This window comes from Schistocerca gregaria, chromosome 8 (genome assembly GCF_023897955.1).
Source record: "Schistocerca gregaria isolate iqSchGreg1 chromosome 8, iqSchGreg1.2, whole genome shotgun sequence".
NCBI lineage: Eukaryota > Metazoa > Arthropoda > Insecta > Orthoptera > Acrididae > Schistocerca > Schistocerca gregaria.
In genome coordinates, this window is record NC_064927.1 from 429,312,670 (window position 1) to 429,329,361 (window position 16,692).

At 42.5% G+C, this 16,692-nt stretch overlaps 1 protein-coding gene across 1 annotated transcript in view; it reads right to left on the bottom strand.

The window, feature by feature from the left end:
- The window catches only part of LOC126284539 (uncharacterized), a 268,571-nt gene that overhangs the window by 204,794 nt on the left and 47,085 nt on the right, over positions 1 to 16,692 (bottom strand). The window contains exon 3 of the mRNA XM_049983539.1: positions 12,124 to 12,237. Within this exon, the coding sequence (XP_049839496.1) occupies positions 12,124 to 12,237 (114 nt within the window). The remainder of the gene's footprint in view (positions 1 to 12,123; positions 12,238 to 16,692) is intronic.

Here is a 16,692-nt window from a genome sequence, read left to right on the forward strand (position 1 = left end):
TATTTGGCTACATGGCCATAAATGGCTGCCAATGGTCTGCAAGTAACCGAACACAACCATTTCCAGTCGATGATCGGTTCACTTGGAACAGAGGACTCAGTCCATTCCATGTAAACACAGCCCACACCATTATGGAGCCACCACTGGCTGCACAATGCCCTGTTGACATCCTGGGTACATGCCTTCGTGCGGTCTGCGCCGCACTCGAACCCTACCAGGAGCTCTTACCAACTGAAATCTGGACTCAGTTGTCTAGGGTCCAATCCATATGGCCAGGATCCTAATAGAAATGCTGCATGCGACGTCGTGCTGTTAGTAAAGACCCTCGCGTCGGCCTTCTCCGCCTTAGCCCTTTGACGCCAACTTTCACCACACTGTGCCAACAGACACATTCGTAGTGCGTCCCACATTGATTTCTGCGGTTTTTTGCACCCAGAGTTGTTTGTCTGTTAGCACTGACAACTCTACGCAACGCCACTGCCCTCGGTCGTTAGGGGATGGCTGTCGGCCACTGCGTGGTCCGTGGAGAGAGTTGATGCGTGAAATTTGATATTGTTGGCATACTCTTAACACTGTGGCTCTCAGAATATTTAATTCTTTATCGATTTCCAAATGGAATTTCCCATGCCTCTAGCTAAAACCACCAATCTGTTTTGAAAGTATGTTAATTTCCGTTGAGCGGCCCATAATCATTTCCCATGAATCACTTGCATACAAATGACTGCTCTTCCAATGCATTGCCCTTTTATACCTCGTGTAAGCGATACTACCACCATCTGTACATTTTTATATGACTACCCCTTGGCTTTTGCTACATCAGCATTTTACCAGTGTTGCAGGTAATCTAAGGAAGCCCATCAAACCTCTGGCGCTATTAAATATGAGAATTCAGAGAGATGATGTTGAGCAGAGCATGTCGATTATCTGGCCTCTTAAAGTCGGTTTAGTTTTCGGAAATAATTGGTTAGAAGAAATGACGTGTAAGATATATTTTAAAGAAGTTTTTGTCTGCGAGTTATATTGGATAATGAAATTAAATCTGAAAGATGCACTGACGAAGGTAATGTTAACAAAGCTTAAGTGAGTTTTCTGGAAGAAGAGGATACTGCAGTTTTAAGTAATTAACAGCGAACTACCAAACTATGAGTGTATAGTAAAGATGAAAATTCCCTGTACACTATTCAAAACCAGGTTGAAACATTAGTGGACCTGAATGAAACTAATCGTGAAAAAGTGATAGAGGTACTAAGATGGCATGCCACTCATTTTCAGAAACGCCTATTTTAAATGTAGGATGCACTGCAAAATTAAAGTGGAGAGCATTTAACCATTTCCAGTAAATCAGACCCAGTACCTTTGACCAGGACAGGAATAGTCAGTAAAGAAATTAAAAAGATGTTAGACAGTCAGACGACTGAACAATTAGAGAATTAGACTACACTCCTGGAAATTGAAATAAGAACACCGTGAATTCATTGTCCCAGGAAGGGGAAACTTTATTGACACATTCCTGGGGTCAGATACATCACATGATCACACTGACAGAACCACAGGCACATAGACACAGGCAACAGAGCATGCACAATGTCGGCACTAGTACAGTGCATATCCACCTTTCGCAGCAATGCAGGCTGCTATTCTCCCATGGAGACGATCGTAGAGATGCTGGATGTAGTCCTGTGGAACGGCTTGCCATGCCATTTCCACCTGGCGCCGCAGTTGGACCAGCGTTCATGCTGGACATGCAGACCGCGTGAGACGACGCTTCATCCACTCCCAAACATGCTCAATGCGGGACAGATCCGGAGATCTTGCTGGCCAGGGTAGTTGACTTACACCTTCTAGAGCACGTTGAGTGGCACGGGATACATGCGGACGTGCATTGTCCTGTTGGAACAGCAAGTTCCCTTGCCGGTCTAGGAATGGTAGAACGATGGGTTCAATGACGGTTTGGATGTACCGTGCACTATTCAGTGTCCCCTCGACGATCACCAGAGGTGTACGGCCAGTGTAGGAGATCGCTCCCCACACCATGATGCCGGGTGTTGGCCCTGTGTGCCTCGGTCGTATGCAGTCCTGATTGTGGCGCTCACCTGCACGGCGCCAAACACGCATACGACCATCATTGGCAGAAGCGACTGTCATCGCTGAAGACGACACGTCTCCATTCGTCCCTCCATTCACGCCTGTCGCGACACCACTGGAGGCGGGCTGCACGATATTGGGGCGTGAGCGGAAGACGGCCTAACGGTGTGCGGGACCGTAGCCCAGCTTCATGGAGACGGTTGCGAATGGTCCTCGCCGATACCCCAGGAGTAACAGTGTCCCTAATTTGCTGGGAAGTGGCGGTGCGGTCCCCTACGGCACTGCGTAGGATCCTACGGTCTTGGCGTGCATGCGTGCGTTGCTGCGGTCCGGTCCCAGGTCGACGGGCACGTGTACCTTCCGCCGACCACTGGCGACAACATCGATGTACTGTGGAGACCTCACGCCCCACGTGTTGAGCAATTCGGCGGTACGTCCACCCGGCCTCCCGCATCCCCACTATACGCCCTCGCTCAAAGTCCGTCAACTGCACATACGGTTCACGTCCACGCTGTCGCGGCATGCTACCAGTGTTAAAGACTGCGATGGAGCTCCGTATGCCACGGCAACCTGGCTGACACTGACGGCGGCGGTGCACAAATGCTGCGCAGCTAGCGCCATTCGACGGCCAACACCGCGGTTCCTGGTGTGTCCGCTGTGCCGTGCGTGTGATCATTGCTTGTACAGCCCTCTCGCAGTGTCCGGGGCAAGTATGGTGGGTCTGACACACCGGTGTTAATGTGTTCTTTTTTCCATTTCCAGGAGTGTATATCGTTCCAGAGACCTCTTCATGTCTCAGACATCTATAATGTATGTATGCTGGCTGAGGCTACGAATGACAATTTGTACCGAGGTTCTCCTGCTCACTAGACAGATGCATAGTGGTTAGCACATCTGCCCAGGAGACCCGAGTTCCAGTCCAGGTCTTGGCACAAATTGTCATTTGTTGCTTTACTCTGTACCTCTACAAATAGTTCAAGACCCACGCCATAAACAAGAAGTACGTCACAGTGTATATAGTTATCAACGCTGGTGAACTGCATTTTTCTGCCACAATGCGTACAACCGAAAAATTCTGAATATGTCCTACAAAAGTTTAAAGGAGTGAAATACGCAACTATCTTTGATGAGAAGCTACTGGCAACTATTAATGGATGAAGATAGCAGCAGCTTCAAAGAAAGCCTTTTGATCTTCCAGTCTCATCAGTGACCTTCATGAGAGCGCTAGCTGAATTTCTGGAAGAGAAATTATTCAAACGTGTAGCACTCCTCACAGACGATAGTCTAATTAGCACCGCTTTGGTATAACACTTAGAAAATCTGTGTTTAGTACTAGAAGTCTTTAGCAGAACTTTGACAAACCATAATTCCCAAACTAACAGACTAAATTCCTTGGACATGTAATTTATCTGCGTGGAACTAAACCTTGTCAAATGAAAACAGGAACAGTGTGAAATCTTCCTGTTCTAAACTGCTGTAAACAATGCATACGTTTTCTTGGATCGCGCGATTTCTATAATCTTTTCTCTCTCCAGAATACTGTCCGTGTTTCCAGTCCTTACGAACTTTTAAAGGAGGACGTGCGATGGTAATGGAATAAGGAACATAAAGAAGAGTTTGAACTAAGCGAAAAACGACTGTGAGACACCAGTAAGTACTTGACCTGCGTGATATGAGTGAAAATTGCTACCTTGGTCCTGACTCGAGCGCTTATTTTCCAAATTCAGAGTTCTATCAGATGACTGAAGTTAACGGAGTCATTGAACACTTTACTGTCGCCTTTGTGAGCCGTGTGTTCCCTAACTGGGTGAGACAATACAGTCACACAGAGAGAAACATCTGCCATTGCAAAGAGTTTGAAAAACTTCGGGTCTAAGAATACATTCTATCGCCGTTACGTATAATAAAGCACTTTCATTCCTGCATAGTTTCAAATTAATATACAATAGGCTAACCTGGTGGGCATTAGTACTTCAAGAAGATAGTTCTCACACTCAGTAGATACCAGTACGGGAGAATATTGTACCAGATGTTCTTTCAAGGTCATCAAAGGAAAATGGTCCTATTCAGATTGCTCATCTAAGACAGAAATACACGGAAATTCATTACATTGGAGATGTAGAAGGCGAGAATTTTGTGCAGAAACTTCAACGCATTGTCAGCGGGTAGCAGGATGCAAAGGAAAGCCTTAAAAGGTCAAAGAAAAATAGGAAGATCTACACAGAGACAAAATACATGACTGGATGTTCCACAGAAGAACTAATGTCAATTCAGGGAATTGGAGGCTATGTGTACCAATATACATAGCAGACAATCTTCAAAAATATGTTTACATTAGCTACGCTCACATTTCACCACTTACTGTGCAAATGCGTGCTGAAGTTGCAAGAAAGTATCATTTTCAACAATATGGCCCCAGAAGGCGGTGCAATATCAAAGTCTTGCTAGTTCGGTCAGAAATCTAAAATTTCTGGCGTTCAGCATAAAAGTTTCTTGTGTAGCAGTGTACCACAAGAGCCTGGAGAAAATTCAGAATTAGGTTTGTGGGGCCTATTTTTACGACTGAAGGGAAACGTCTGGTAAATTATGGTCTCTTTCGATGTCTATTCGAAATCTGTGCACCTCTATCCATAAGGAATGCTCATATCTAAATTGTGATTTAAAAATTGAAAGATAAGTATGTCGCAAATACAATCAAACAAGAGCGCATTTTGTCAGACAATGGTCCTCAATCACGTTGAAACCTCTGCTAAGGTTTTATGCAAGAGGAGGGAATTTGCCACATATTGATATCTTATTTTTGGTCAGCATTAAACCCAACAGAATTACTAGTACGTCATTTTGGACATCCAGTTTTTGCTCATTGTGGAAAAGAGCGCAAAAGATGGATTGGAAAAGTAGGCCATTTTGAAGCAGTTATCGATAGTTGTGTACCATCGCTCAAGCAGAGTGCTGTCATGTACTGTTCTTTTATGATCTAAAACCGGACAGTATTATTGACAAAAAATCCTAAATTTTCCAAAGAAGGGTGAGCTAATGTAAGAAGAGCGGCGTAGTAACATATTAGGAAGTTGCTGAGAAAGCAGAGAATTTTGCACAGTCGTTTTAAACTTAAGTCACTGCCCCGCAGACAAACAGAAATTATGCAAAATGAAAGCAGCTGTCGAAAGGTCAATGAGAGATCCTTTTAACGAATTTGAAAGCAATATTATATCAGTGGATTCTAAAAATAACCGCAAAAAATGTTGGTCGTAGTTAAAATCTTTGAACGCTATAAATAATTCAATACCTTCCCTTGCTGAGAGTACAGGTAATGTAACGGATGATGATAAACAGAAGGCCGATATTCTAAACCTAGCTTTCAAAAACTCGTTTTACGATAGAGGACTTCACCACCATCCCCCTTTCATTTATCGAACAAACGCAAGGATTGCTGACATAGTGTTTAGTGTATCTGGGATTGTAAAACAATTAAGACTCTTGGACGGTAAGAAGGCATCTGGCCCAGACGGTATACCCGTAAGATTACATGTTGACTATGCTACAAATATAGCACTACTCTTATCCATCATCTATTACAGATTATTGGAACGGCGGAAAATTCCACGGGACTGGAAGAAGGCCCAGATCATAGCAATCTATAAAAAGGGCAGAAAATCGGATGCACATCATTACCGGCCAATTTCACTGACATCGATTTGTTGTAGCATCATGGAACATAATTTGTGTTCAGATATAATGATCTTTCTAGACGCTGAGAAGCTCATCTGCAGAAACCAGCACGGTTTTAGAAAATAGCGGTCATGCGAGACACAGCTGGCCCTCTTTGTGCATGATGTACAACAGGCTCTAGATACCGGCTTCCAGGTTGATGCCATATTCCTCGACTTTCGAAAGGCGTTTGACTCAGTATCGCACTGTCGCTTGCTCCTAAAAGTGCGAGCTTACGGTCTATCCAGTGACATATGCGGTTGGAAAGAAAGTTTTCTAAAAGACAGAGAGCACTATGTCGTCCTGAGTGGGGTGACTTTAACAGAAACAAGCGTAACTTCAGGTGTGCCCCAGGGCAGCGTGATAGGTCCGCTGCTTTTTACGATCTGGTAGACGGTATTGACAGCGGCATTAGACTGTTTGCCGATGATGCTGTAGTCTACAGGAATATAGAATCACACGAAAGTTGTGAACAAATCAATGAGGATTTGCAGAAAATAAATGCGTGGTGTAATGACTGGCAGTTATCTCTTAGTATTAGTAAGTGTATAATAAGGCGAAAATCCCCATTAATGTACGAGTACAAAATAAATGACCGGTCTTTGAAAGCGATAACATCTGTCAAGTATCTGGACGTGACTATTCAAATGATCTCAAATGGAATGATTAGATTAGACAAGTAACAGGCAAGGCGAACTCTAGATTGGGGTGTATTGGTGGAATCCTGAAGCGATACAGTCCTTCAACAAAGGAAATTGCTTACAATAAGTTAGTTCATCCAGTCTTAGAGTATTGTTCGTCTGCATGGGACCTTTACCAGTTGGGTCTGATTCAGGATACTGAGAAGGTCCAAAGAAGAGCGGAAAGATTCGTGACTGGAAAATTTAGATATCGCGAGAGCGTTACAAATCCTTTAGACTGTTTGAAGTGGGGCACACTTGCAGATAGACGACGCGCTAAACGGAAGGGGCTGCTCACTAAATTCCGAAATCCGATCTTCGCCGAGGTTGTAGAGCATATATTATTACCACCAATCGCGCAACGATCACCATTCAAAGATAAGGGAAATTAAAGCTCGTACTGAGGCGTTCAGGCAGTCGTTTTTCCCTGGCGCGATCCTCGAGTGGAACGCTTGGTGGCTAGCAGAGTATATATGTAGATGTAGATGTAGATAGACAGAGAAAAATGGCAAAAGTAAGAAAATGTTCATATGACAAAATTGTGAAGCCACTTACGTATGAATTAGGCGACTGAGATGTAACTGAAACTTACATAATATGCTTTAGTATTAACAAATAGACGCTACTATCATGGGCCATTAATATGACAAAAGTCTCTTCACTCTTCTTCTTAAGTGAAGACAACAAAGTGTGGAAAATATAGAAGTCTTCAGAACGATGAAAACATAAAATTGTACCATCATCAGGAAACGTTACAGGAGTACGTGATTTGTTGAGCAGTTTTCTTTCAATGAATGTATGGATTACTGTGAGTTTGAATTAACAAAGGATAGTGGGTAGTCGTTGGGAACTTAGGTTTGTAGCTAGTGGGAGGTAACTGCTTCGAGTGTTTAGGTGACTGCAGTACTCCGCTAAAATGATCTGATAGTTTATACACTGTTAGACAGTTTACTGCGAAAAAAGCTCTAGGAGGAGACGATAGAAGATGGCACCGAGAGTGTTTTGTTTTCCAAGGACCATATAGACAGTAGAGTCATTTATCGGAACGTGGAAGTTCATCGCACAGAGCCTCAGTACGTTCATGTCACTGGTCAGACCGCTTTACGCACGCATCCACAAACGAGGGGGCAGCGATCACACGCACCACAACAATGCTTAGTTTAGTCCCAAGCGGTGACAACGTCACGTCCGAAATGATATAAATGTGCGTGGATTATACCCCAGGAAGTAGGCATGGCATTAAAAGCAAAGCAACTAACATATCAGAGAAGATGTCAAGATTGATTAATAAAATTCTTTTCCGGGCTATTATGCCGTGGTCTGATGGATTTCGCATTGTAACCCAACGTTTCGTCCCCATCTGCGGAGGACATCTTCAAGTAGTCTACTGAGTAGTGAGACAGTGTGTGTTTCGGAAGTTAACAGAAGCCACGAACCCCCTTGAAGATGTCCTCCGCAGATGGGGACGAAACGTTGGGTTACAATGCGAAATCCATCAGACCACGGCATAATAGCCCGGAAAAGAATTTTATTAATCATGACAGTTCCGGCCGTGAAAGTTTACATTTTACGATGTCAAGATTGTTGACAGGAATACTTATCCTCGAGAAGCAGTATCGATAATCAATATCACCATCTTCAGGTCTACAAACTATTTATGCAATGTGGCTACATAAAAAACTATTGTAGTTCACAGTACTAGTAAAATATAAAAGGAAAAAACAGAAATACAATATACCACTGGGGGCGGATTATTGCATATTTCTTAAAATAGCAGTAAAAGTGCTCTTTCACAGAGACACGTTACAGGCTATAAGACTGATGCTGCGGTATGTCAAAATTAAAACAATTGTATACACACTTATTCACCACACACATATGTCTGTCATTCACAGCAGCGCACATCATTACAGGCAGAACGTCTCCAGACTGGCAAGCAGTGAAGGAACGACTCGAAATATGTATATTCTCTCTCAAAAAAATTATCTGATTACATTGCTGTGTGCTAGCTGAAACGTGGACGAAATTAGTTCCAACCACATGTTTACAAAATTATTAGCAATAATTAATTAAGGCAGACTATAAAAATTATTCTTGTAGTGTTAATTCTTTTTACCTATGTAAAAGCTGGCTGTATTCTTAAAACAGTTTCCGAAAATTGATGTACAGTAAATTACTTAACAAAGGATTTACCAGTTTGGAAAAAGCACATACATATATACAAAGCCATTAAAATATTTTACAAAATTTAATTTTTTTTACATATCTTATAAAGCAAGGGGTAGAAATTACTATCTGGGATTGTACGATCTCCTTTAAGTAGCAGTGTAAGCTGTGGTTACACCCAAACTAACGACAATGTATTCAAATGGTAACATAATAATTTTTTGTTATAAAATGTGGAAATCAGCAGAGATTACACAAATTCTTTTCGGTAATATGAGCTGCTACCTTGCTTTTTTTATTATTTGGCAATAAATTTTTAAACCATGACTTTAAAGCACTTCCACGTTGTTAGCATTCACACTAAGATGTACAGATAAACTCGCACTCTGAGATAGGTGATCACATTGTCGATCTCCTGCTACCACGCTGAACTAGGTGTGTTACCCTTGTTGCTATGGTTAATCCTTTTTGGTTCATATAGTTTCCACTCAAGTTTTTCTTCAGCGTAGATTTAAATGCATCTTTTTAATTTTTTTATTCTGGTTTCTGCTATGTTGCTACTGAGTACATTGTTGTTACTTTGGACGTACCCACTGCTTACATTGCTACTTAAATAACATGGTACAAGCCCAGAGAACAAAAATGACTTTGTATATATGTCCTACTGCAGGTTACAATATGTTTTTGCAATGTTATCATTTGAGTACATTGTCAGTACTTTGGATGTAACCACTATTTACGCTGCTACGTTAATGACATTGTAGAATCCCGCTTTTGCAAAACTTTAAATTTTTAAAAAATGTTTTAAATATTTTAATGGCTCTGTATGCGTGTCTGTGAGTTTGGCAGACTGTTAAATTCTTGTTAAGTAATCTATTGTATACACATAAAAAAAAAAGGTTTGCATCACTTCGGTTCCGATAGTTCCGGAACCTGTACAGAAAATTGGAATGGAGATCAACATCAACATCGTTTCCGCCCTTTTTATTGCTCATGAAAACAAAACATCGCATGTTGTACCACTATACAGCGAGACCTTCAGTGGTGGTGTTCCAGACTGGTGTACACACCGCTACCTCTTATACCCAACAGCACATTCTTCTGCATTCATGCATGCCTGTATTCGTCGTGGCATACTGTCCAATAGCTCATCATCAAAACACAGGAACATTGACATGCAGAATGTAAAGTTTTACATTCCATCAAGAAAACAAGGAAGCTGAACTTACTGGAAATACTGGAAATCAATAGACATGTGACACAGAATGCCAGCTTAGGATAAATGATCGGGTACGAATTCCCACAACCGTTGTTTAAATTAAGTTTCCTGTACAAATACTATATTCAAACTGCAAATTCATCTAATTTGTCATCAACTGTTAAATGTAGCCCCACATAGAAACTTTGTCCACTCTTCTCTGTAGTCAACGTAACCATCTGTGTAAATGTAATGTTGTCCCATGTAAACACTTTATGCCATTTTTGTATCTTCTGTACAGATAATATCTGCGTAAGTCATACAAGATGTTTATCGTGTTTTCGATATTCAGTTGTCACCTGACGATGGACTAAGAAGACCCAGGCCTGTTCGTGATCAAATAAATATAATTTTGCAGAATATTATGAAATGCCTTTCTTTTTAATAGCTTTATTGAAATAAAATTGTCATCCTGCTCAAGTTACGTTACATTTTCCAGTGGTTCTATAAAGACTAATATGATCAAATTGTCCAAATCCCTAGGTTTATTAAGTTTTAATTTTTGACACCTGCATCGATGAAATCGTCCCCCATGTAGGTGTGACTGGGTTGAAAAGAATTTATGTTTCAAAGCACTACCACAGTGTTTCTCCTAGTGAAACCAATTCATAAACACGATTGGGAAATCAATATTCCTGCTGTGCTGTTTTCTCAACTGCAGAAATCACTAAACATATCGATCTCAACGACTTTTTCGTACAGTGATAGTACATGATTGCGAATACAGGAAGGTAGTTTATTTCCTACGCAGCCAGCAATATTTCCATCCTACATGTAACACTTGAGTGGATTTATGCTTGTTGGTCACAGAATACTCAGTTAAATTGAGAATCCCTAGTGATGAGTTAAGGAAAGCTATCCCACAGTATAAAAGGGGTGATGGTAAACAGTTTTGCAGGAAATAAAGGATTTGGTTTCACCTAAATTTCTCTTTGTCGATGTTCTTCTGCTCAACGGGGTATTCTGCTTAATTAGAATGACCTTTCTTTTTTTTCTTCTATCATACGTTCTTCTTGTTCAATATTGCCATTCGCTTTTCTAGCACAGAAAAAAATGATTTAAGGTCCTTCACCAATGTCTACCTTGGTTACTGTCCATGAAGTACTTCCATGTTTATGCTATGACATTAGTTTTCCGGACGCGATGTGCTGTTACTCCCCTTAAAGTTAGAGTCTGGTTATTCTTACATACAAAACGTGGTAATTTTCCTATCTGATTATGTACACTATCTCAAATTCATGAAAAACTGGCATTGCTCATTCTCGCATTAAGCAACAAACTTATTTAATTACTTTATAGAAAATGCAACGCTAACAACGATAAGCAGTACCAATAGTTTGGAAATGGTAAAACAAAGTGTATTCAATTTCATGATGCTCCTAGACATGGAGTTCCTGTTAAAGAAAATCTCATGCCTTGGGTAACCATGAACTGAAAATAAACAACAAAGGAAACGAACATAATGGAGAGAGATAAATCGAACAATTAAATAAGGACATACATTAAAGTAATATAAAATACAAAATAATTCAAGAAAATAATTTCGGTACCTTGGAGGTACAATAACAGATTACAACAGAGTTAAATGAAAGCTAAAAGATGAACTACAATGAGAACACAAGCATTCATAAGTAAGGGCAATTTATTACGAAACCACCACTTTAACTTAGGGCATTTTCAAGCTATGGATGTGAAGGTTGGCAACAGGGGAAACAGAAAAGGAAAGTTCAGAAGCAATAGAGTCGTGAATAAAGCGAAGAAGCACAATAACTTTCTGGGCTGAAATAGATTCCAATGAAGAAATATTAAAACAAAATAAGGCACACAGGACACCGAGTAAACTGAAACACAGTGGAAAAACTAAAGTAAGTGAGCACCTAATTCAACATAACAGATTCATTAAAAATTCATCAGAAGGAAAAATCGTGGGAAAAAATCAAGATACAACAGGAGAATATCCATATTAGAAAGTGTTTTCAGCAGTAACTACAACCAAATGGTAAAGGTAGCGACGGACAGAAGGATGGCTACATAGACAAGACTGTATAGATGAACCCATTCTGAGTTCCCCAGGAGTGAGACATTTTATATGGAAAAAGCCAGACTGTGTGTGTTCTGTGTTAGATGGTGTGGTACTGGGGGTGGGTGATAATCTGAAATCGCAGCAGAAAAGTACGGCGAACAAGCAGTAGCCAGCCCGGTGTTGGCACACAAATGACTTACCTGCACAGCCGGGATCCCCGCATTTGGGAAGCGAGCACGTCCATTCACCACTTCCGGAGCAGACGCAAATCTGGCACCCTTCCCTTATCACCGACCCAGGTTTACAAGGTCCCACTGGAAAAGAACAGCGTACTCAGATGGGGTTGTAACGTTTTCAGTCTCATTTCCTGTACCGTAGGATCCACCATTGTACAGTACGGCCACAAGAGTGTAACACGGGAGCGCATTACTGTTCTAATTAAACATTAATGACTTACCTTGCAGTAATTGTTGCAATATAGTGCATTTCGCAGTTGATACCGTTACCTACATGGAAACTATTTCTGGTAAAAATTACACTAATATCGAGTAACACATCTGAAAAATTCTAAGACTTTACAGAAGCTCTCCTGCGAACCTGCAGAACTAGCACTCCTGGAAGAAAGGATATTGAGGAGACTATGTGCCGGAACGAGACTCGAACTCGGGACCTTTGTCTTTCGTGGGCAAGTGCTCTAGCGACGGAGTTACCCAAGCACGACTCACGCCCCGTCCTCGCAGCTTTACTTCTGCCAGTACCTCGTCTCCTACCTTCCAAACTATACAGAAGCTCTCCTGAGTCGTGATTGGGTAGCTCAGTCGATAGAGCAGTTGCCCGCGAAAGGCAAAGGTCCCGAGTTCGAGTCTCGGTTCGGCACACAGTTTTAATCTGCCAGGAAGTTTCGTATCAGCGCACACGCCGCTGTAGAGTGAAAATTTCATTCTAGAAACATCCCGCAGGCTATGGCTAAGCCATGTCTCCGCAATATCCTTTCTTTCAGGAATTCTAAGACTTATCATGTGCATAACTACTGCTGCTTAGGTCTATTTGAACTCACTTGTTGTACCCAACATCTGGTCTTCGTTTACAATTTTTATCCCCCTCCCCACCACTGATAAGCCAAAACATTATGACCACTGCCCTTTGCGACGCTGGATGCCGCGAGAGGGTAACAAAGTATAGAAGGGGAGTAGGCACGGACAGGTGACCACCCTAGCGAAGATATGGGCTGCAAATGGGGGAATTCATTGAGATCAGCGGTTTCGACAAGGGGCAGATTATTATTACGCACAGCCATTGAACGAGTATCTCGAAAACGGCGAAGCTGGTCGAATGTTCATGCGCTACGGAAAGAGATGGCATCTACGGAAAGAGATAGAAGGGCAGTGGAACAACTGCTGGGCACTACATGGTTGGATGTCCATGACTGTTCACAGTACGTGGGGTCTGGAGGCTTGTCTGCTCCGTAAGGTAGGATAGATGCAGATCTGTGACACCTCTGCTGAAAGAGCAGAATGCTAGTGCACGCACAAGTGATTCGGACCACACCGTTCATCGTACATTGTTGAACATTGAGCCCCGCAGCAGACCACCCATACGTGTTCACATGTTGGCGCAACGACATTGTCAGTTACGACTGCAGTGAGCACGGGATCATCAGGATTCGATCGTCGAACAATGGAAACTTGTCGGCTCTTCGGTTGAATCACATTTTTGCTACACTAGGGTGATGGTCAACTTCACAAACGCCCTCATCGAGGTGGACGGCGGCTCAAAACGTCTAGCGCATCATGGACGAAATTATTACACAATGAGAGAGATTCTCCTGCACTTGTCTTGGACCTGAGATTGAAGACAGCTGAGAGCTGCGAACCACCTGAGCCCCTCCACGCTTTATGTGTTCCCGGACAGCGATGTCAGCTTTCAGTTGTTTAAACTGTCCGTGTCTCGGATCCAGAACCGTGTTTCAATGGTTTGAGGAGCATCACAGCGAACCCAAATTGAAGTCTCGGTGACCAAATTGACCTGATGTAAAGCCTATGCAACCCATCTCGGTCGCAACCACGCGCCATCACTGCGTACGCAAATCAGCGGCCCGTTATTCACGCCAATTATATGACCTGTGCGTAGACATTTAATGCCACATACCTCCACAAACCTACAAAAACCTATCGGATCTCTGAAACGTAGAATTGTATTTCGTTCAAAAGACAGAAAAACGAGTTATCAGGCAGGTGGTCCTAATGTAATGGCTGATCAGTGTATTTGTCTCCATTACGAACCTGTTTCTTTCCTGATACCTCACATGGTGTCCTCTCAGCAGAACCGTTTTCATATTCAAGCTGCGGCATCAATTTCTTTCCTTCACAGTTTGATACAGTACCAATACGTTTGTCATGCTGTCCCATCCTCAGTGTTCTTCTATTACACCACTTTCCAAATGCTTGTAATAACGTCTTGTCTGTCTACGGCCCACTTTTTACTTTTCTGTGAGGCCACACTCCCAACAACACCTTAAGAGACGACAAACCTTTTCACACAAAAGCTAAATGCACGGATTTCACAGAATTAATTCTGATACCGCAGATGTCGGACCGTAGCAGCTTCGTAGGGCAAATTCTAAGTGCAGACGCCGTGACTTAGACACAGAGAATGCAGCTTCTCCAAAACAGTCTGCTCAAACTCAGATTAACATAAATCGTATATGACACACCAGGCTATACACTACTGGCCATTAAAATTGCTACACCAAGAAGAAATGCGGATGGTAAACGGGCATTCGTTGGACAAATATATTATACTAGAACAGACATGTGATTACATTTTCACGCAATTTGGGTGCATAGATCCTGAGAAATCAGTACCCGGAACAACCACTTCTAGCCATAATAACGGCCTTGATACGCCTGGGCATTGAGTCAAACAGAGCTTGGACGACGTGTACAGGTACAGCTGTCAATGCAGCTTCAACACGATACCACAGTTCATCAAGAGTAGTGACTGGCGTATTGTGATGAACCAGTTGCTCGGTCACCATTGAGCAGACGTTTTCAGTTGGTGAGAGATCTGGAGAGTGTGCTGGCCAGGGCAGCAGTCGAACATTTGCTGTTTCCAGAAAGGCCCGTACAGGACCTGCAACATGCTGTCGTGCATTATCCTGCTGAAATGCAGGGTTTCGCAGGGATCGAATGAAAGGTAGAGCCACGGGTCGTAACACATCTGAAATGTAACGTCCACTGTTCAGAGTGCCGTCAATACGAACAAGGGGTGACCCAGACGTGTAACCAATGGCACCTCATACCATCACGCCGGGTGAATACACGCTTCCAATGTGCGTTCACCGCAATGTCGCCAAACACAGATGCAACCAACGGGATGCTGTAAACAGAACGAAGATTCATCCGAAAAATTGACGTTTTGCCATTCGTGCACCCAGGTTCGTCGTTGAGTACACCATCGCAGGCACTCCTGTCTGTGATGCAGCGTCAAGGATAACCGCAGCCATGGTCTCCGAGTTGATAGTCCATGCTGCTGCAAACGTCGTCGAACTGTTCGTACAGATGGTTGTTGTCTTGCAAACGTCCCCATCTGTTGACTCAGGGATAGAGGCGCTGCTGCACGATCCGTTACAGCCATGCGGATAAGATGCCTATCATCTCGACTGCTAGAGATACGAGGCCGTTGAGATCGAGCACGGCGTTCCGTATTACCCTCCGGAACCCACCGATTCCACATTCTGCTAACAGTCATTTTATCTCGACCAACGCGACCATCAACGTCACGATATGATAAACCGCAATCGCGACAGGCCACAATCCGACCTTTATCAAAGTCGGAAACGTGATGGTACGCATTTCTCCTCCTTATACGAGGCATCACAACAACGTTTCACCAGGCAACGCCGGTCAACTGATGTTTGTGTATGAGAAATCGGTTGGAAACTTTCTTCATGTCCGCAAGTTGTAGACGTCGCCACCGGCGCCAACATTGTGTGAATGCTCTGAAAAGCTAATCACATGCACATCACAGCATCTTCTTCCTGTCGGTTTAATGTCGCGTCTGTAGCACTTCATCTGCGTGGTGTAGCAATTTGAATGGCCAGTAGTGTATTTGTAGACAACGTCTTGCAGATGATGGATGCACGTTAACAACTAGATGCAATCTACGTAGCTTTCAGAAATGCGACAGATAATTTTCCACATTGTCGACTAATAACTACGATAGACATTGCAAACTATCTTGGCACTTATAGGAACGTCTCGATACGCTTTAATCTGATTAAATCTCTTATGCCAGTCAGGGTACATTAGAAACATTTAAAACTGAATTTATGAAAATTGGTTTTACATTTCTCCGTTAGATATAAGGAAATATGTATTAGGGGATGAAAGTTTCTATGGAGTATGATCGAAACAAAGCGAAAGGCATGATTAACAAAAATTTCGGACTCGAGCTATCATAATCGCTAATTATTCACAAATACGTTCGGAAAAACCATTCCTCTATGGCGTTAATTAATGTGTAAAGTTTGCAAGGTATTGCAATTTGTGAACAAGATAAAAATACGATTAAAGAAAATAAGGCTGTGCAGACCATACAGCCTGTGCGAGGGAGCGGCAGGCTCTAAGCTAGTAAATTATATTGCTACAAGATTAAAGACTGTAATACTGAGTACATATAGGATCGTTTAAATAATGAGGGGTAATAGCAAAAGTGTTACGAAACGTAAAAGTCAATTTATGTGTTACGGAACGGCAATAGAACGCAAG